The 22871-nt window shown below is 43.7% G+C and overlaps 3 protein-coding genes across 3 annotated transcripts; all 3 read right to left on the minus strand.

Annotated features, from left to right (window-relative positions):
* Positions 1-7569, minus strand: LOC125380098. The gene is made up of 6 exons (XM_048396362.1): positions 7410-7569; positions 4805-4915; positions 3777-3855; positions 2391-2561; positions 1091-1191; positions 1-118 (listed from the first exon to the last, which is right to left on the minus strand). Exons 1-6 carry the CDS (start codon positions 7551-7553, stop codon positions 71-73), a joined length of 654 nt encoding a protein of 217 aa, XP_048252319.1. The 5' UTR covers positions 7554-7569; the 3' UTR covers positions 1-70.
* A 1310-nt stretch (positions 7570-8879) lies between these two features.
* On the minus strand, positions 8880-13633 carry LOC124150985. The gene is made up of 6 exons (XM_046523201.2): positions 13438-13633; positions 11409-11519; positions 10946-11024; positions 9880-10050; positions 9292-9392; positions 8880-9058 (listed from the first exon to the last, which is right to left on the minus strand). The coding sequence occupies exons 1-6, from the start codon at positions 13582-13584 to the stop codon at positions 8993-8995; spliced, it is 675 nt and encodes a 224-aa protein (XP_046379157.2). The 5' UTR covers positions 13585-13633; the 3' UTR covers positions 8880-8992.
* A 2436-nt stretch (positions 13634-16069) lies between these two features.
* Positions 16070-22737, minus strand: LOC125379950 (mammalian ependymin-related protein 1-like). Its single transcript, XM_048395862.1, has 5 exons — positions 22567-22737; positions 19761-19871; positions 18082-18160; positions 16890-17060; positions 16070-16164 (listed from the first exon to the last, which is right to left on the minus strand). Exons 1-5 carry the CDS (start codon positions 22735-22737, stop codon positions 16070-16072), a joined length of 627 nt encoding a protein of 208 aa, XP_048251819.1.
* Positions 22738-22871: the final 134 nt, after the last annotated feature.

Raw genomic sequence — 22871 nt, forward strand, 5'->3', positions numbered from 1 at the left:
AGTAAATGCTCCTCTCACTTTTTTCCTACAATCACTAAAAAATCCTGCCCTGGGACCACCTTACACAACCTCACTGAAAACTCAATCCGATAAAATAACCCGGTGCGTCGAAAGTTCCCTGTAAAATACAAGCAACTGAGTTAGTTTTGAGGCAAATAGCATCACTATGGACTCCGGTGTGTATGGTTCATTAATACAACAATGATATATATAAAAAAACAAAAGGAGAGGAATAACCAGGGAGATACCAACTCATCTAATGTGATGTGGATGGACCGGAAGTACGCATCCTCGATTCTTCAGGGTCTAATGTCTCCCTTCTATCATGATATATTTATTAGCACCATACCCGCGCTCGTGGTTTTTACCGACGTAGTAGACCCACGTCATTTCGAGATTCGCCCCACATCTAGTTTACGTGATATACCTCAAATACTGACATATAATTTTTTTCTTGCTCGTAGATGTAAGCTGATTCGACGGCTATACACGTATTTAGCGACGTGCCCTTCGAATGCGGTTCTTTAACCACAGCTATAGCAGCGAATGAGTCCAGGGTATTTATCATATTAATAAAATGGAGATGTAATACACAAGATAATCGAATATGGTAAATCCGTGACAACATCAGCAACGTCGAAACGTCGAAACTCTCGTATTTATAATTGACATGGCGTCTTATTGCACGACAGCACAAGAGAAAAACATCTGTCAATTTGAAGCCAAGACTTGACGCATTTCAGTCACTTAAGAGGAAAGTATTTCCTTGAAATCTGTAAAGGTCAAGGGTCAAGTGTGTAGTGACCTCGAGTGACTTAAAAGGTGACTTCGACGGGTATTGTAGAACATGTTGACTTGTGTTAATTTTCGTCATATATTCGTGGGTGTAAGTCTCTATGAACTACTCGCTCCCATTTATAGAACCCAGTATATTTTCATGCGAAAGATGTTGCGAAAATGAATGCCTTAAGTCTAATATGTTTTTAGCTTTCTTGGAAGAACATCAAGAGGATTTGGGAGCGGTGTACTGCTATCATTGACTTTATGTTATAAATAAATAAAAGTTAAATATCAAGGACAATTAACACACCTCTACTTCTGCTGCCTTGCAGATAGGCGGGAGTGTGAATACATCCGGGTTCTTGAAGCCTTGGGTTGCATTCGCGTAGGTTGTCGTCCGGAATACGGGAGCTGTAAGACGAAGGTCAAAGTTCAGCCATCGTGAAGCTTAGATGTTCATTTTCTCCCCCAACGTCACATACGTGCGTGTGTGTACGTGCGTCTGAGTCTGCTTGTGCGTGTGGGTTATCATGCGCGGGTAATGAAGCGGTCAGTCACATTAACCACAGATCTACATCCACCTGTTTTTTTAACGAGCTGGGTAGGTGTTATCACAGCCGCGTTAACTTCACGGCCTTTTGCTTCAGTCGTAATGACAACTAAAGGGTCTATTCCGGTGCTAGGAATATATTTTCTTTTGCAGATGAAGTAGTTTAACCTGGGTAATCTCGGACTGGGACTTCATACGTAACTCATTGTGGGACACTTTATTCTTATACCTAAAAAGGCCAACTTTCTGAAAATGGGAACATTTGCTGGTATATTACGGCTGACAGGGGTTGATAGCACGAGCAACGAATCAGGCAAATCTAACATTTGTAAACCTCTTATCCTCACTTTTGCAGGGTGTTACAGTAGTCAGACAGCAAGATTAGAGCTATATCGCGACGAAGACCAGTGGTTGATAGCATGAGACACGTTATGCATGATATAGCGTGATCCTCGCGTTAGTTGGGTCTCACAATAATCATGTTTGATGTTTTTTTGGGTGATTTTTGGTTTTACGCCGCACTAAGCAATATTCCAGCTATATGACGGCGGTCTGTAAATAATCGAGTCTGGACCGGACAATCCAGTGATTGATATCATGCACATCGATCCACGCAACTGGAATACGATGACATGCATCAACCAAGTCTGTCCACCCGGTCCCGTCAGTCGCCTCTTTCGTGAGTGAGTGAATGAGTGAGTGAGTGAGTGTGTTGGGTTTAACATTATTCCAGTTATATCACGGTGTGTGATATAACTTAATGTGGGAGGAAAGCCCGAAGTGATGCAGGTCTCCGACGTTTACCACTTCGGTGAAACCCACGAGCACGGGCATGGTCCTGACAAACCTAGAAACATAATCGGGGCGAACCGGGATTGGAACCCACAATCATAGGTTTCTGTCGTGCCCAAGGGACGCAACTCTGCACAGCGAATCGCGGCGCCTTAGACGACTGGGCAACCCATACCCCCTCGCCTCTTACGGCAAACATGGGTTACAATTTGATATACTGGGAACCATGCTCCCCGGGGATTTCAGCGGAATGTATTTAGAGACTCACCGTTGTTGACAGTTCCAGTCTGCTGCATAGTGACGGGTATTCGTGAGTTAGCGCACACTTGTACGCGGCAGTACAGGTCGCCTACAGCACCCACAAACTCAAGTATGAATAACTGCCCGGTCATACCGGGAAACCCATCCCACGTGACGTCCCAGGTCCAGGAGAAGTTCTCTGAAGAGGAAACCAATGACAACCATGATTTGCAAATGCTGACGTCCACAGGCTATCCCACCGCACCTTGTGACGTCAGTTATATCACGGCGTGTCAGCTTCATGTGTATTCGTCACTACTCGCCCCTTTCCGTAACCTGCAAGAAGACTCCCCCCCCCCCCCCCCTATCGATGAATGCTATGTGCGAAAATACGACAAACCAATCAGAATGCGCGTATGACTTTACATTCTTCGGACAAAGAATCCCTCAGAAATATTTTTTGATTTTACACATGTCTTGCATCTTAACATATACTCTAGATACAGTTAAACGTATTCAATCATACTGTATAATACCGTAAGTCCCGAAGTGTTTTAAATAGCATCTGGCATATATATGACAAAGGGGAAAGAATAAGTGAATCATTACGCAACGAGTTAACAATTCTTTTAACTATGCCCGTTTGCGCTAAGACGGAACCCAGTCGTAGAAATTTCCACTAGAGGGGCACGAGTCGCTATTCGGCTTATCCCGGAATAACACGAGTTGGTCACGAATACTTGATGTGGGGTAAAGCCCGAGGAATGCAGGTCGTTCACGACTTTACGCACAATGACGTCATATCGTCTTGTTCTGAACAAAGTAATATGACGTCATATCTCCTCAACTTTGCAATCAGGTTTGAGAATCGCTAAAATGCAAATGTTCAAATATCGTACATTTCATCTTTCTATACTTATTGGTTATATTAGAAGCAAATACATGCGAAAAACCATATGTTAGATGTACGACTATTCGGCTACCTACGGGGAGACATTGAGATAGATGTACGACTATTCGGCTACCTACGGGGAGACATTGAGGTAGATGTACCACTATTCGGCTACCTACGGGGAGACATTGAGATAGCTGTACCACTATTCGGCTACCTACGGGGGAGACATTGAGATAGATGAACAACTATTCGGCTACCTACGGGGGAGACATTGAGATAGATGTACGACTATTCGGCTACCTACGGGGGAGACATTGAGATAGATGTACCACTATTCGGCTACCTACGGGGGAGACATTGAGATAGATGTACAACTATTCGGCTAACTACGGGGGAGACATTGAGATAGATGTACGACTATTCGGCTACCTACGGGGGAGACATTGAGATAGATGTACGACTATTCGGCTACCTACGGGGGAGACATTGAGATAGATGTACGACTATTCGGCTACCTACGGGGGAGACATGGAGACGGGAAGTCGTGGAGGAGTTGCTGTGCCCGGCACCGTCCCCCGTCCATGATGTAAACTCTTCTCTGAGGAACACAAACACAGGAACACGGGAACATGGCTGACAGAGAGACGTCGCTCCTTGGTCTTTTGGTCATTTTAAATATATCTATGGAAGTGTCCTGAGTCGTTGCTTCTGCATGTATGTCGTTAGGTAAATCAGTAAATGTTATGCCAATATAGATGTCAATAGTAGAGTTTGGAAACTAACAAAATGCTATTTGAACCGCACGAATCAAATTTGTTGGAGCTGCCAATTTGCATAGGTTGCTGGTGACGTATAAACATAATTCTAACAGTAACTGTCACAGGGATTACCATCTGGACCAGCAACCTATGTACTTAGTAGTTGTAGTAGTTTTTGTTTGTGTGTTTGTTTGTTGTTTAACGACAAACACAGCAATATACCAGCTATATGACGGCGGTCTGTAAATAATCGAGTCTGGACCAGACAATCCGGTGATTAACATCATGAGCATCGATCTACGCAATTGGGATCGATGACATGCATCAACCAAGTCAACGAGCCGGACCACCCGATCCTGTTAGTAGCCTCTTATGACAAGCATAGTCGCCTTTTACGGCAAGCGTGGGTTGCTGAAGACCTATAGTAGTAGTAGTGGTTGTAGTAGTAGTAGTAGTAGCAGTAGTAGCAGGAGTAGCAGTAGTAGCAGTAGTAGTAGTAGTAGTAGTAGTAGTAGTAGAAGAAGAAGTAGTAGTAGTAGTAGTTGTAGCAGTAGTAGTAGTAGTAGTAGTAGTAGAAGAAGAAGTAGTAGTAGAAGAAGTATTAGTAGTAGTATTAGTAGTAGTAGTAGAGTAGTAGTAGTGACAGTATTCTGTGTCGAGGCACCTTGTGGTGACAGTTGTATGGTGCTGACTATCACTCACGACCTTCACGAGAGACACATGTCAAGAGTGGGCTTGTCGTGTGTTTATACCGCGCTGGGTGTGTTTAAGTTTAACATGCAGCGCCACCTGCTGATACAGGAACAGGAAGTCCTTCTGGAACAAACTGCCATTCCGTGACCCGGATGTAGAGGCAGCTATTCTGGTGTTGTTGGCATCATAGGAGAACCGGGATGTACTCTGTCAGAAGATAACGTATGCAGTCGTAAGAATATACAGTGAAATAACGGTAAGATGCATCTGTTTTGAGTTATATACATGTATGTACTCTGTCAGAATATAACGTACATGGAATACATGGCGAATAACGAATAAGGTTAAGATGCATAAGTTATGAATTCCACAATGTATGATTATGCTACAACTAATTATTTTTGACAAGACGAAACATCTTCACTCATGACAAGGGACACAGCTAAGACAGGGCTTGCTCTTCAAGTACCTAACACCTTCACTCATGAGAAGGGACACAGCTGACACAAGGCTTGCTCTTCAAGTACCTAACACCTTCACTCATGACAAGGGACACAGCTGACACAAGGCTTGCTCTTCAAGTACCTAACACCTTCACTCATGACAAGGGACACAGCTGACACAAGGCTTGCTCTTCAAGTACCTAACACCTTCACTCATGACAAGGGACACAGCTGACACAAGGCTTGCTCTTCAAGTACCTAACACCTTCACTCATGACAAGGGACACAGCTGACACAAGGCTTGCTCTTCAAGTACCTAACACCTTCACTCATGACAAGGGACACAGCTGACACAAGGCTTGCTCTTCAAGTACCTAACACCTTCACTCATGACAAGGGACACAGCTGACACAAGGCTTGCTCTTCAAGTACCTAACACCTTCACTCATGACAAGGGACACAGCTGACACAAGGCTTGCTCTTCAAGTACCTAACACCTTCACTCATGACAAGGGACACAGCTGACACAAGGCTTGCTCTTCAAGTACCTAACACCTTCACTCATGACAAGGGACACAGCTGACACAAGGCTTGCTCTTCAAGTACCTAACACCTTCACTCATGACAAGGGACACAGCTGACACAAGGCTTGCTCTTCAAGTAACTAACACCTTCATTCATAAGAAGGGACACAGTTAAGACAGCTGCGGGCTTGAGGCTCATGTAACGATGAGAAGGGACTCAGCTAAGATTTTCTTGTCCGTGAAAATCTGGTGTCGTTAATGTGATTACATCTGTTTGTGTTAGAATATGACCATGCCGTTTCCTCTACCATTATGGAGAGCGATAACAGTATTAGCTGTGGCCTCATGCTTGACCTGAACAAGCGTCCATATATTACACTAGTGACCTGCTGACCCCTGCTGGGTCACAGAGAAGAAGACCGGAGTGCGAACATGGGCCATGTGAAGGCTCTATCCCCATGGCCAACATGGAGGTAGACCATACCTTATTACCTTTCTAAGATGCCGAATGTTAAGACTAACCTGGTGTTTTATCAGGGCCGGGTTTAATGAAATCTGTAATTGACTGTGACGTAATTGGAAATCCTCGAACAGGGCTAACTGACGGGCTGTTCCACGTAATTGCCTGCACCCTACGTTAAGACATATTTACGTTTTGAACATTATACTACACCACTGAAATGGGTATTATTTATATAGGTCATATTTCATTATTCGCTCAGTGTGGTTATCCATAATCCAATACAGTAATAAGTAGGATCTTAATGTAAGGTTTTTTTTATGTCAATTTGCTTCAATTTAATCCCGTCGATGAAAAGATATCACAAGTGCATTGTGGGGCCGAGCTAAAACATTGTAAACATAGCCGTAGTTCGGTGTTGCTGGATATTGGGAGTTGAGGAGATTTCTGTTTGTGTCCACCACTAATTTTAGCAGACTGCAGCAACTGCAAGTCATAAAACAGTGTGCTTATTGCACAGTGTTGGTTGCCCTATGAGATACCGTAATTGACGTGAATCGACGTCCTGGGGCGTGATATGGCGTCGCCGTGTGACGATCATGGCGGAGGAAGAGCAACAGGGGACATTTTGTTTGACTGCAGTGTATATCTGAATGCATTATGCTAAGCAACGGTGTACATGCTGTTATAACTGACATAACTCCTTGGGCGTCGGATAACATTGTGTTTCCTGTGGCATGGACACAATAGTTGAATATGGTTGGGGAAACCCCGCGGTATGGGAGATGGTTGACATCATCTTGCTATATTTCCCAGTTAATAATATTAAAATATTCCACAATTTTAAAGAAATTGTTTCACCGATAACTGATGTGGATGCGCCAATTGCGTGGATCGATGCTCATGATGTCGTTCACTGGATTGTGTGGTCCAGACTCGATCATTTACAGACCGCCGTCATATAGCTGGAATATTGCTGAGTGCGGCGTTAAACAACAAACAAACAAACACATGTTGCCCGAGAAATATTGCAGCTTGTGCGATGCTGGAACCAGGCCGTGGCTTGATTGGTTGGCTGGTAAAAGATAGCGACGACACTGCAAAACGGCCATATGTATTCACGGGTGGTGGATGAACGCAGTGTATAAAACCTTGTAGCAGTGACGTTGTTGTTACCCTGCCCTCCACTTATACTCGCTCACAACATAACGCGGATATACATCCATGTCAGTGGCTACACTGTTTGAGGTAACGTCCACGTTGCAACATCTCACCTGGGTCACCGTCAACGTCCCTGCCTCCTCCGTCCCCGTGACGACAGCCTCGATTCCTTCCCACTGGTAGGGGGTACATATATTGTAGATGTCACTGTTGACAACGGCCGTCAATAACGCGAGAACGACCGCGACTCCCAACATAGTTACTGTAATCTTCAACGAGGTTTTGTCTGCTATCTTATCAAGTAATCTGGTCTAAATTGGTGACACTTTGTCTTCTAATCCTTTTTTACAGGGAGGGAGTTGGGTCAACGCCGCTTTTAACAGTATTCCAGTTATATCGCGGCGTGTCAGCTTAATGTGGGAGGAAAGCCCGAAGTGATGCAGGTCTCAGACGTTTACCACTTCGGTGAAACCTGCGAGCACGGGTATGGTGGTGACAAACCTAGAAACATAATCGGGGCGAACCGGGATTCGAACCCACAATCATAGGTTTCTGGCGTTCCCAAGGGACGCAACTCTTCACTGGGAATCGCGGCGCCTTAGACGACTGGGCCACCCATTCCCCCAGTGCACGTTTCAACCACTGTGTAGTAAGCTTTCAAAACGTTTTTTGCTTGGCATGTGGAGGACATTTCCAAATTTGACGCATGTCCGATGAATTCTCTATTTGACCATACCCAATCTTCCCGGGTTTTTTTCAGGTCAACAGTTGACTTGCCTTTGCACGAGTGTCACAAGTGGGCAGGATATGATCATCTTTTCGCGAACACCTATGGTCCTCTCTGTTTGATAGTGATTCATAATAATATGCTCATGACAGTCGCAATCGTACAAACACTGATTTCAGAATGAGATTTCTTATGAATGAACCTGTGGCGGTTACATGTGTTAGTCATCATTGATCAACTGGCCGATCATTGAAAGGTGATTAAAGATGTGTCAAACAGACACTAAGGTAAATTTATAGATTGCTGTAGACAGTCACTGTCAGCCTAGACACGGATCGAGTCGATACTACGATAGTTTGGATGAGCATTTCTTCGTTTGTTCATTAGGATGGGCCGTAGCAAGGACATTCGTGAACAATCATGCTATAAGTTTCTCACTGTATACTGACCAAGATTAAAGGTTCTAAATGATCAGAAAGAAAGAACGCTTATGTATGTTTTCGTGCTAGGGAATTCCCAGGGGTTTCCTCAGGAATGAGGAAGTAGTCCGTTAGTGTTTACGTCATTTCAAGAACACGGTCTCGTGAAAAACGTATGTACGGAAGGGTTGAGTCACAAGCTCCGACGTTCATACAGTTTGGCCCTCACTCTTTGAAGGTTCATACTCCAATGAACTCGCACAAAGTGAAGGTCATTTCTTAAATGGCTTCACGGAAAGAAACCCATCTCTTGGTAGTGTCGTATCGCAGCACAAAGTACAGTTACACACCTACAGGTAAGTCGACTTGAAGATGCAAAGACACAAAGCTCCAGCTTTTGTCCGACGCTGTATTCATGCCACAGATTTTTAGAAACATTATTTTAGAGAAATCTTTTATTTTCACTTCTACAAGCATGGGACATAGTAGCTCTGACGCCGTCAGACAAAGCGCGTTAATGACCTCCACCCGCTTGCAGAGGAAGGACCCCCTAGGGCACGGCGGACTCCCGGGGGAATGTGGCACCCAGGAGGTACACGGGAGTTTTGTAGTTTCCCTGGCAACGAAAAAACATCAAATTTTATCATAACAAATATGTCACCTTCACTGTCTGGAAGAGTCGAGTGGAGTGAGTGAGTGAATCGATGCAGGGTTTGACAAACCTCTTTTGAATATAAAAGGGTATATGTCCGTATAATTGTTTCTGTAGCTATCTGAACTATGACCTTTGTGTCCAGTAAGCATGCTGATACCGAGGTTAGATTTATGAGAAGTTCTATGAAATACCACCTCTGGCTTAGCTGTCTTGCAGGACGGTGGCAGCGTGAAGACATCCGGGTTCTGGATACCACGGGTCGTGTTCACGATTTCAGAGGTTTGGAAAAAAGGGTCTGAAACACAAAAAACATGGCAGTGGGGGGTGAACATATTCCACCCATACGGGGAATCGAACCCGGGTCTTCGGCGTGAGCCGTACTAATATTGTTCTAACATCCATACACTAAATGCATGCTCAACTCTTACATGAAGTATGAATAATTGATTATGGATTTTCCATTCTCCACTCCCTGGGGAGTATAAACCCAAGCAACTCAGGTATTAGAAGGTTAACAGTCACATTACCACCTCATCCTACCAGGTACCCGTTTTACTCGTGGGTGAACAAAGGCATATTTCGAACACAGTCACTATTTAAGGAAGCGACCCTTAGGAGTCAAGCTGCCTAACCCTGTCACCCATCCAACTACTCTACGCAAACGTCATTGCATAACGTCACCTGATTAAAAGTCTGTGTGCTGTGAACAGGTCCACGTGCCACTACCATGTTGGAATGAGAGGTCTAACATGTGGAGTCTACCTCATCAGTTTCATACCTACCGTCGTTGTAGTTGCCAAGGATCTGCTGCAAAGCGGGCGCCCTTATTTCACCAGACATCTGGACGCTGTAGTTCAGGCCGTTGACGTAGCCGCTGTAGCCGAAGATAATCAACTCGTCGTCCAACTTTTCGAAGCCGTACCACGTCCTCCACATAACCCACGTGAAGTTTCCTGCAGTCAAGTTGATGTTCGTATGAAATTGCAACATTGTAACTATTAACGCCCTTCGTTGTGTCACACACTGTCATATTATTGACCTATTTATATATTTGTCGGATTGGGACTAACATTAATTGGTTTCTTACATTTGAGCACTGTCCATTGTATAAATAACAAAGAACTTAAAATGTATAAACTAGTATCGAATATGTTTGACATAATTTGGCAACTAAGTAAGTTCAGAACGTCAACGCCAGAGAATAACAAGTCCCACTTTAGCACCAATGGCAAAACAGTGACTGGATCAGGTGTTCGCGAGAAGGGTATTACTAAGCATTCCGGTAGCACCGCCAGTAGGACACCAGGTGTTCGCGAGAAAGGTAAGCATGTCCGGTAGCACCTCCAGTAGGACACCAGGTGTTCGCGAGAAGGGTATCACTAAGCATTCCGGTAGCACCGCCAGTAGGACACCAGGTGTTCGCGAGAAGGGTAAGCATGTCCGGTAGCACCTCCAGTAGGACACCAGGTGTTCGCGAGAAGGGTAAGCATGGCCGGTAGCACCTCAAGTAGGACATCAGGTGTTCGCGAGAAGGGTAAGCATGGCCGGTAGAACCTCATGTAGGACACCAGGTGTTCGCGAGAAGGGTAAGCATGGCCGGTAGAACCTCCAGTAGGACACCAGGTGTTCCCGAGAAGGGTAAGCATGGCCGGTAGCACCTCCAGTAGGACACCAGTGTGGACAGAATGAAGCAAAGCCTTATTCAGTCCTTGTGTCATTTGTATGTGAGTCTGCTTGCCAACACACGTACACGTATATAGTGTAGAGGAACTAACTAGGTTTTAAACGGCCTTGTAACCAAACGTGTTTGGAAGGCTTGTTAAGCTTTTACGATTTGGCATGACTTACTTGGAAGGCAGTGAGGTGGAAAATCATTGACCAGATTTTCTGCATGGCATTTTCCTTCTTCTATCACAAAAACGGTTTTCTGACAAATAAACATTCAAGAAATAATACATCCATAGTAGTAAAATGCAGGACTTCTGATGATTTATTGTTGTTTCGTGTTGACATTTTGTTAGCTATGCTGAAAAACTATCAAACTTCAAGTTTGAAGAAAAAACGAAATCGCCTCACTGATGCCATTGACAAGAGGAGTGTCGACTGATGTTAGGGGTACCATATTTAAACTGCCAAGCTGTAGTTCCGGACACAATGTCCGCGACAGTGAATTAGAAACCTTTGAAGAGCTGAGTTATGAGAATTGTGTTTGTGAGCCGAGAGACGCCATATTCATCTAACCATCGGAGTCCGTCATCTGCTGATACAGGGACGCCATATTGATATAATCGTAAAGGAGACAAATCGTCACCTGCTGATACAGGAACAGGAAGTCCTTCTGGAACTGATGACCGTCCTGGAACCCGGATGTAGAGGCAGCTATCCTACTGTTGTTGGCGTCAAACGAGAACTGGGTCGTACTCTGTCAGATTATAAGGTGTATATAAACTGTACTTGTGGTTTAATACATAATGTTCTAAGTTGAGTCTTAATATATGTCTGTCACTGAGGATATGTTTTTAACTCAGGAGATAAACACGTCTTGTAAGATTTAAAACGTCCAGACATAGACTACTGACACTCACATATCTGAATTTTTTTTCGGCATTTTAAAATAGAATTTTTTTTTATTATCATAGGTTTAAATTTCCACTCTCTCTCCCTCCTTCCGGGATCCAATTCCAATTAAGAAGACTCTTCAATCAAGCAGATTGTGGCAAATGCTCTCATTCATTTCACAAGTCATTATGACCATAATCATCTCAGATGTCTAAAACGTGGAACTGTCAGTCATCACGTATATATCACATGCCTTGATTATGAGAAACCGCACCATGATCTATGTGATTATTCCACCTTGATCACTAAGAATATAAAGATTTGAAACCCCGATCACAAACTATCATCTTTGGTAATGGTGCATGTGATATGTCGTCGGTTGTGTAATATTTCCAGTGAGATGAATGGGTGAATTCAGGGAAAAGTGAAGATCGGATTTCATGTATGGGTTGCGGAATAGGATTTAAGTTCGATTCGGATCCCAAAAATATTTATCCGCAAATATTTTCTTTCATAATTATACACATGACAGTATTTACACTTAACACTTAAGTAAAGACTGCTGTCATATAGCTGGAATATTGCTGAGTGTGGAGTTAAAAAATAACAAATAAACAAATGCTGGTAACCACATCACCGCCAAAGAAACTATTAATTAAGAGGCTCTTCTTCCGCAAACCTGACTGATTCAAATACTGATCTTAAATATTGCTAAACGACGAGTTGTGGATCCTTATAGAAGCAAGTGTGTATATTCTAGGCAGGAAACTGATCGAAAATCGACTGAGAGAGAGTACTGAGAAATTCAGTGACGTGACTGTCACATTAACACTGCTTGGCGCTTTTGGCTCCTCTATCACTTTGTGTGACGTCATGTCTTACACGTCACAGCGCTTGGACTTCCTGCCTGTAGAGTCGCCGCAGAAAGCTTGAATAATGACAAAAAATATACACAGAATGATTTTATTGCCTCTTGATGAAGTTGTTTCGTGAAATGAAGCTTCGTTTATCTTTCAAAACGTGTTATGGATACATGTCGGGGAGATTTCCAAATTTGACGCATCAGTGACCAATACGATGTCCGATGCTACGGCTTACCTTGACTTGTATGATATGTTCCCGTGTTTGATTGGGTGAAAACTTTACCTGCCTTTGCATGTGTTTGTAATAGGTGCCATCGGTGGGGCAGGGTACGCTTACCTTTCCGTGGACACCTGGTATCACCACTATTCGATAGTGATTCACAAACACATGCTCATGATATAGTCGGAATCGTACAATCGACTCTGCTGTCAGCAGGGTATTCTTATGTTTTGACGGCGGTCTGTAAACAATCGAGTCTGGTCCAGTGATTGACATGATAGGCTTTGGTACACGCAATGACATGCATCAACCAAGTCAGCGAGCCTGACCATCCGGTCGTGCAGAATCATGGCCTAATATATATCAACTACTGGTGGGCCAATCAGCATGCATGTATAGATCTCACATGGCTGGTATAGCACATGTCTTAACATGTTCGGTTTGATATTCTAGCTGATAAGATATCATACAATGATAGGATGTACCTCATTCAGGTTGCTATGGGATATACATATTAACTAGAATGTTGAATGTCATACCTAAAATAGATCGCTGTAGGTCTGTAGCTCACCTGGATCACTGTAGAATAGTTCACCAGAACCTCTGTCGGATAATCTAAACTGGATCACTGTGTAATCTAGTTCACCTGGATCACTGTAGGATATAGCTCACCTGCGTCGCTGTGTAATATAGCTCACCTGGATCATGGTAGGTCTCCCTGCCTCCTCTGTCCCCGTGACAACAAACTGAAGCCCCTCCCACTGCAAGGGTGTGCATACGTCGTAGATGTCACCATTAGCACTGACTGACGGCAGCAACACCAAAATAACAGCTGCCTTAAACATTTCTACTGTTAGCTGTCTGGAACAAAGTATGGCACACTTATCTTATCAAATGTAAGGCACTAGCACTGCCGATAAAGACGTTTGCGCGGACCCCATGTTAAAGTATTCTTTCATTCCGTTCGCAGAGAGAGAGATGCTTCTCGACACCACCGATATTAAAAAACAAATGTCAGATTGTATTTTGAAAAAATGAGAGTAAATTGTGCATTGGAACAAAGACAGTAAAATGTGTATTGGAACAAATGACAGACAATTGTGTCTTGGAATAACTGACATGCAAGTGAGTGTTAGAACAATGTCGAAGAATTGTTTGTTAGACATTGGTGTAACGGTGAGTGCGTGAGCTGTGTTTAACGCCTCTTTTAATAGAATTACAGTTATATCACGGCGCGTCAGCTTAATGTGGGAGGTAAGCCGGAAGAGATGCAGGTGAAACCCACGAGCTGACAAATCTAGAAACATGATCGGGGCGAACCGGGATTTCAACCCACAATCATAGGTTTCTGGCGTGCCCAAGGGACGCAACTCTGCACAGCGAATCGCGGCGCCTTAGACGACTGGGCCACCCGTGCCCCATTGTATAACGGAACATCTGACAGACCGGTGTGTATTCGGAAATCTGGCAGACAATCGAGTATTGGCCTAATATCAAAATAAGAACGAAAATCAGACAATTGTGTATTGTAACGACTAACAGGCTCTTCTGCATCGTGAAACAATTTGCAGACAAATTGCTTTCTTGAACATCTGACATTCGTGAGTTGGACAATAATCAGACACAAATTGTATATTTGAAGAAATGTTGGATGAATGAGCATTATAATGAATAAAAGCAACAAAACCTATAATCATAAGAAGAGTCCAGTGAAGGCCTCCGACTATATCATGTGCATTTGTTTATGAATCACCTCCACATAGTGACACCAGGTATTCGAGAAAAGGTGAGCGTATCCTGCTCCACCGCTGGCACCCGTCATAAATACATGCAAAGGCAAGACAATCGATCACCTGAACGAACAAAGGAACATATGGTACACGTCAAAATAAGGAATTGCATCAGACATCATGTTGGTCAGAGATGCCTCAGATTTGGAAATGGCCTCCACTTGTCACGTTCTGAAAGCGTTATAAGGCCTTGAATGAGTCGTATGACCTCTTTGAACTCGTCATTGAAAGAACATGCTCGTTTGTACCCAAAACCACGCGAAATGTAGACACCAAAAGCTGGAACCTAACCAAGAATTTCGAAAATATTCGATTCTGTTTGGTCATAGATTTCAGATCACAATAATCACCTCTCATTGGTGATTGATGGCCGAATTTTGATATTCATGGAAAATATCTTCTTTCTCAATCGTTGAAATAATCAATATTTAATTTATTTACAATTTACAGTTACAAATTTGCAGTATACACACTATACAAAATATGGTGGGATTGTGCAGTTATGAGTCGAATATACGATAGACATTGCCCTAGAGTGAGTGAGTGAGTTTGGTTTTACGCCGCTTTAAGCAAAATATTCAAGCAATATCACGCCGGGTGACACCAGAAATGGGCTTCACACATTGTACCCATGTCGGGAATCGAACCCGGGTCTTCGGCGTGACGAGCGAACGCTTTAACCACTAGGCTACTCGACCGCCCCCATTTCCTTAGAGAATGTATTTAAGATTTCCAGGACTACAGAGAACTTACAATTTTATTTTTTCTAAATGCTGTCCCATTTGGCCCATGTGACAGTATAATAGTGACGCATATGACATGCCACTAGCTCGCGAAGCGCTCATGATCTTAACCATTAATTTGTGCCCCAAGCATTAAAAAACAATAACTCATTCCAGTACTGTGTGTTATCAACTTCAGTGTATCGTTTAATATTTATTTCTGCAATCATGGAAAATACTCTTTTCCACTTTACAGACAAAGAGCGTTGAGCGACGTCCCCCTGCTGGTAGAGGAAGGACCCACTACGGCACTGCGGACCCCCGGGGGAAAGTGGCACCCAGGAGGTACACGGGGGGGTTGTAGGTTCCCTGGCAACGGAAAAAAAATATATTTACATGAAATAACAATAATGTCATCTTAAAGGTCTGTAGGGTAAGAAACATCAAGAATATGTGACGGAAAGTTGTGAGTGAGTGAGTTCGGGTTGAACGCAGAGGGACACAAGTAATGACCTTCACTGCAGTTGGTGCCGGGTCTTTGGTTTTAGAAGCCTGTAGTGTAATTACTAGCGTTTGTGGCTGAATGTCCGTTTTGCTGTTTCTGTAGCAATGTTAACGAGGACGTACGCTAGTGCCCAGCTATGGAATACTGTGAGGGACATTCTCGCGATCTTGCATTCTTGTGTTTTGAGCATACTTACCTTGTTTCCAAAGGTCGAGATCGCGAGAATGCGAGATCGAGAGAATGTCCCTTACAGTATTCTATACCCAGCAGCACGTCCAAAGATTTATAGGCAAAAACTATGTACTACCTCTAATTAAGCGGTCTTGCAGGACGCTGGCAGCGTGAATACATCCGGGTTCTTGATACCACGGGTCGTGTTCACGATTTCAGAGGTTTGGAAGATTGGGTCTGAAAAACAAAAATTTATGGCATTGGTTAGGCGATGCACTGAATTCCTGCTGTCATGTTTATAATGTTGTTGTTTAACGCCGCACTCGGCAATATTCCGGCTACATGACGGCGGTCTGTAAATAATAGAGTCTGGACCAGACAATCCAGAGATTGACATCATTAGCATCGATCTATGCAGTTGGGATACGATGACACGCCCCAGTCCGTTGAGCACGTAATGATATGCAGAAAGAAAACGGTACCAAAACTGTACAAGCAAACAAAGACTATGTCGTGAATTCCCCAAAGACGAGTGACAGTTTTTCACCGCAGTCATAATCATAACGGCCTAATAAACATCGACCTGGGGCCAAGTAAACCATAGGTTGATAGCATGACAGTCTACGCCATCGGTTACCACGACGCAGAACCAACTGATCAGGGTTATTCTGCCCCGGAATTGCTGCGAGGGTCGACCGGAAAGTATTAAATGGATAACCCATTTCATCAGGTCAACATCTATTCTCTGAAATGAACATTTTTACAGAAAAAAACAAGTTGTTTAATTATCTATAAAAAGATATAATAAAAAAGGAGCCAAGAGACTTTCTTCATTTTCAGAACCTGAAACAAGTAATTAGACTCGCCAAATGGTATAGACTTGCAGGGGCTGTATTGGATAAACATGTAATTGTTTCAGGGTCTGTATGACCGTGTACCTATTTCATCAGTTTAATACTCACGGTCGTTGTAGTTGCCAAGGATCTGCTGTGAGGCGGGCGTTACAAATTCTATAAACAACTGCACGTGGTAGTTCAGGTCGTCCACGTGGCCGGCGTAGCCGTAGAGAAGCAGCTCATCGTCCTTCGTTTCGAAGCCGTACCACGTCCTCGCAAACATACACGTGAAGTTGCCTGTAGCCAAGACCACGTTCGGATGAAATTGTAATACCAACTTCGCTCATCGTTGTTTCATAGTGTCATGTATACATTTAAATACGTTATATGTTTTATATATTATAAATAAATCTAACATTTGGAATGGTCTAAAAGCGATCACATGACAAATGCGTTTGTGGCTCCAGCTAGGGTTGAACATTTGATATTGACTTAAGCAACTAAGAACGATATACGCATCCCAGAACATGGTTGTTCCAACTTCACAGAGTGACGTGACGTGACGTGACGTGACGTGAAGTGACATAAAGGAAAATGAAGTGACGTGAAGAGGCATGAACGTTGTAAAAGGTCGCAGTCAGGGGGCACGGGTGGCCCAGTCGTCTAAGGCGCCGCGATTCGCTGTGCAGTGTTGCGTCCCTTGGGCACGCCAGAAACCTATGATTGTGGGTTCGAATCCCGGTTCGTCTCGATAATGTTTCTAGGTTTGTCAGCACCATACCCGTGCTCGTGGGTTTCACCGAAGTGGTAAACGTCTGAGACCTGCATCACTTCGGGCTTTCCTCCCACATTAAGCTGCCACGCCGTGATATAAGTGGAATAATGTTAAAAGCGGCGTTAGACCCAACTCACTCACTAAAGGTCGCAGTCAGCTATATTATATTCCAGCAAAATTACGGTGGCTTCCAATTAACGTGGAAATAATGAACAAGACGAACCATGCCTTCAATTACACAAAATCAGACAAAGTCACGAAGCCTGACCACCCAATCCCATATATAGCCCGGTCTTACGACAATCACGTGGTATTAGACATGTAATCCCACCCCACAGGATTTATAGTGTATAGCCGAAGTGCAAACATTGTCACACAAGATCACATACACGGTTTGATAAATTTGAATAAGCTCTAACATCTGACTAAATAAAACAACATAATAGATAATGAAAATTGACATTAATTGATAACTCTATGAAAGGCCTGCGTTTGTGTGTTTGAGAGGCCTTCATAATTTATGTACCGCATGGCATGACTTACTTGGGAGGCAGTGAGGTGGAAAATCATTGACCAGATTTTCTGCATGACATTTTCCTTCTTCTATCACAAAAACGGTTTTCTGACAAATAAACACCCAAAAATAAAACATAAAATATCTCTGCAGTATTTTAGTGAACGATGTCTGACAGATGAAGCTTCATTGCTATTGTTTCATGTTGGCCAATGTTAGCTGCACTGAAAAACTATGGAACCGCAAGTTTAACAGGAATATCGACTGATATTATGACTACATGTAAATGCCAAGCTGTCGATACTGCCAGTATGTCCGTAACGCTCAATCAACAAAGAGCCCGATGTAGAAGTGACCCCTGAAGATCCGAGTTAGAATAGGACTTCAGCTTGTCGAAAGAGGCACCTAACGGGATCGGGTTGTCAGGCTCGCTGATGCATGTAATCGTATCACAAAGGTGAATCGATGCTAATGATGTCAATCACTTGATTGTCTGGTCCAGCTTTATAGACCGCCGTCATCTGGATGGAATATTGCTGAGTGCGGCGTTAAACAACAAACAAACAAAAGAATCAAATAGAAGTGAATTATGAAAACATATGAAGGCCACCGTGCTTATCAGTTGATGGACGCCATCTTCATCTAACTATCTAAATCCTCACCTGCTGATACAGGGACGCCATCTTCATCTAACTATCTAAATCCTCACCTGCTGATACAGGGACGCCATCTTCATCTAACTATCTAAATCCTCACCTGCTGATACAGGGACGCCATCTTCATCTAACTATCTAAATCCTCGCCTGCTGATACAGGGACGCCATCTTCATCTAACTATCTAAATCCTCACCTGCTGATACAGGGACGCCATCTTCATCTAACTATCTAAATCCTCACCTGCTGATACAGGGACGCCATCTTCATCTAACTATCTAAATCCTCACCTGCTGATACAGGGACGCCATCTTCATCTAACTATCTAAATCCTCACCTGCTGATACAGGGACGCCATCTTCATCTAACTATCTAAATCCTCGCCTGCTGATACAGGGACGCCATCTTCATCTAACTATCTAAATCCTCACCTGCTGATACAGGGACGCCATCTTCATCTAACTATCTAAATCCTCACCTGCTGATACAGGGACGCCATCTTCATCTAACTATCTAAATCCTCACCTGCTGATACAGGGACGCCATCTTCATCTAACTATCTAAATCCTCACCTGCTGATACAGGGACGCCATCTTCATCTAACTATCTAAATCCTCACCTGCTGATACAGGGACGCCATCTTCATCTAACTATCTAAATCCTCACCTGCTGATACAGGGACGCCATCTTCATCTAACTATCTAAATCCTCACCTGCTGATACAGGGACGCCATCTTCATCTAACTATCTAAATCCTCACCTGCTGATACAGGGACGCCATCTTCATCTAACTATCTAAATCCTCACCTGCTGATACAGGGACGCCATATTTATCTAACCATCTAAGTCCGTCACCTACTGATATAGGGACGCCATATTTATCTAACCATCTAAGTCCGTCACCGGCTGATACAGTGACGGCATATTAATCTAACCATCTAAATCCATCACCTGCTGATATAGGGACGCCATATTCATCTAACCATCTAGATCCGTTACCTGCTGATACAGGGACGCCATATTCATTTAACCGTGAATGGGACAAGACCGTCACCTGCTGATACAGGAACAGGAAGTCCTTCTGGAACTGAAGACCGTCCTGGAACCCGGATGTAGAGGCAGCTATCCTACTATTGTTGGCGTCAAACGAGAACTTGGTCGTACTCTGTCAGATTATAACTATTAGTATATACAGTAAACTTGTGTTTAGATGTATAAGTGAGCTGACACATGTATATCTAAGACACAACGATGAACTGCTATGTTGTTCCAGATCACATGTAATACACTGAAAGGCAAATGAAACATCATGTGGATGTATCATATAAATATCTTTATTTTCAAATGCTTATATATGTAAGTAAAGACATCTGAGAAACTCAGTGTTTGACTTCACATGAAATTAACGGTCTGGGGAATGTTTTTGCGAATTGTGAATTTTGGGAGGCACCAGAAGACATCACAGCTTGGGGGGGGGGGGGGGGGGGGGGGGGGGATCAAAATCAGTACCTGGTGTGGCCACCACGGGCGTTGACTACAGCCACACATCTCCTGTACATGGAGTGAACTAGCCTGTTGATGAAGGCCATTTGGGATATGGGCCCATATCCTCAGGAACGCTACAAGCAGTTCTGCTGCAATTATCGGCCTTGGGCGTACGTCGTTGAGTAGGCGTTGGATCTCATCCCACAAGTGTTCAATGGGATTCAAATCCGGACTGAGGGCAGGCAAAGGCATGAATTGGATGTTGTGCTGCTGGAGGAAGTCCCTGGTAACTCTGGCAGTGTGGGTACGGGCGTTGTCTTGCTGAAAGGTGTGGTTTTGATGACGGGCAAAAAAAAGCACGATATGGGGTCTGAGGACTTGGTCAATGTAGCGGAGAGCTGTGATGCAATTACCCCTGCCAGGACCAATATTCTGAAAGACCAGGTCCCCCTCCCTGGTTCAGTCAGATTCCACCCCAAACCATGATGCTTGGGCCGCGGGTCTCGTTCCATAACACAAGCATCAGCATAACGTTCGCCCCTTCTTCGCCAGACCCTGACTCTGCCATCCACCGTTGAAACAGTAGCGACTTTCATCAGTGAAGATGATTCTTCTCCATTGCTGTTGACGCCAATTTTGATGCTGCCTGGCCCATTGCAGTCGGGCCTGTCGGTGACGATCTCTCAGGATCGGTACACGAGCAGGACGGTGGCACGAGATGTTGTTGGCAGTTAGGCGACGTCGGACTGTACGATCACTGATGGCACGCTGGTGGTTGCCAATGGTTTGCAGAGCTGTTTCAGTGGCCATTCGGAATCGGTTCTGCAGATCTTGAAGTATCATGAACCGATCTTGTCTGGAAGTAGTGACTCTTGGACGACCACTACGCGGTCGGTCGTCGGTGGTGTTGGTGGTATTGTGGCGATGTTGCAAACGATATATCGTTCTGACGTTGACATTGAATGCATTTGCAACGACCTGTGCACTCTGGCCTGCTTGCAGTCTTCCGATCGCTTGTTGTCTCTCATTTCATGATAATCTTGGCATGGCTGATGAATCGAAATAACGAAAGCCAGCTTAACAGTTCTGGGTGTCTTTTATACCCATACCATCCACGATATGCACGTGCATCATGTTTTTGACAAGTTCTGTAGGCTGCGTTTGGGCAAAGCACTCTATTTTAAACTCAGTTGTTAAATGGACTTTAAGGCAACAAAAAGAAGCAGTAGGACGTTAAAAGCCTTTATTGACCACAGAACATGTAACTGCCAGTGTCTGTTAAGGTTTTATCAGTATTTTCAGAAGTGACGTTTCTTTTGCCTTTCAGTGTATTTCTGAATGTGGATACCAGTCACCAGTGGAACTGGACACACTGCATTCATGCCTTGTACCACCGTATTCAGATATTAACACGCCAGCCGGTCTAGCATTGTAGCATATATCTCACCAGGATCAGTGTAGGATATATCATGGATCAATGTAAGATATAGTTCACAGGGATCCCTGTAGGATATATCTCACCTGGATCACTGTGGGATATATCTCACCGGGGTCAATGTAGGGTATAGTTCACCTGGACCAATGTAGAATATATATCATGGATCAATTGAGGATATAGTTCACCTGGATCAGTGGAGGATATAGTTCACCTGGATCAGTGTAGGATATTTCTCACCGGGATCAGTGTAGGATATATCATGGATCATTGTAGGATATATCTCACCGGGATCAGTGTAGGATATATCATGGATCAATGTAGGATATAGTTCACCGGGATCATTGTAGGATATATCATGGATCAATGTAGGATATAGTTCACCGGGATCAATGTAGGATATATCATGGATCAATGTAGGATATAGTTCATCGGAATCAGTGTAGAATATTTCATGGATCAATGTAGGATATAGTTCACCGGGATCAGTGTACGATATATCATGGATCAGTGTAGGATATAGTTCACCGGGATCAATGTAGGATATAGTTCACCGGGATCAATGTAAGATATATCATGGATCAGTGTAGGATATAGTTCACCGGGATCAATGTAGGATATAGTTCACCGGGATCAATGTAGGATATATCATGGATCAGTGTAGGATATAGTTCACCGGGATCTATGTAGGATATATCATGGATCAATGTAGGATATAGTTCATCGGGATCAATGTAGGATATAGTTCACCGGGATCAATGTACGATTTATCATGGATCAATGTAAGATATAGTTCACCGTTCAATATAGGATATATCATGGATCAATGTAGGATATAGTTCACCGGGATCAATGTAGGATATAGTTCACCGGGATCAATGTAGGATATATCATGGATCAATGTAGGATATATCATGGATCAATGTAGGATATAGTTCACCTGGATCATGGTAGGTCTCCCTGCCTCCTCTGTCCCCGTGACAACAAACTGAACTCCCTCCCACTGCAAGGGGCCACATATCTGGTAGATGTCACCATTAGCACTGAGCGACAGCAACACCAAAATAACAGCCGTCTTTAACATTTCTATTGTTAGCTGTCTGGAAGCCATTGTTATCTTATCAAGTAATGTCGCTATCACCACGGTATAAACGGGTTGTTTAGGGTTTTCTTTGATTGTGTGATCGCACGTGCATCTCCCAACAATTACCAGAGCGTCGTAGGTAAAGAACATAGACAGACAAT

Source organism: Haliotis rufescens, unplaced genomic scaffold (assembly GCF_023055435.1).
Source record: "Haliotis rufescens isolate VD_foot unplaced genomic scaffold, xgHalRufe1.0.p SCAF_15, whole genome shotgun sequence".
Classification (NCBI taxonomy): Eukaryota; Metazoa; Mollusca; class Gastropoda; order Lepetellida; family Haliotidae; genus Haliotis; species Haliotis rufescens.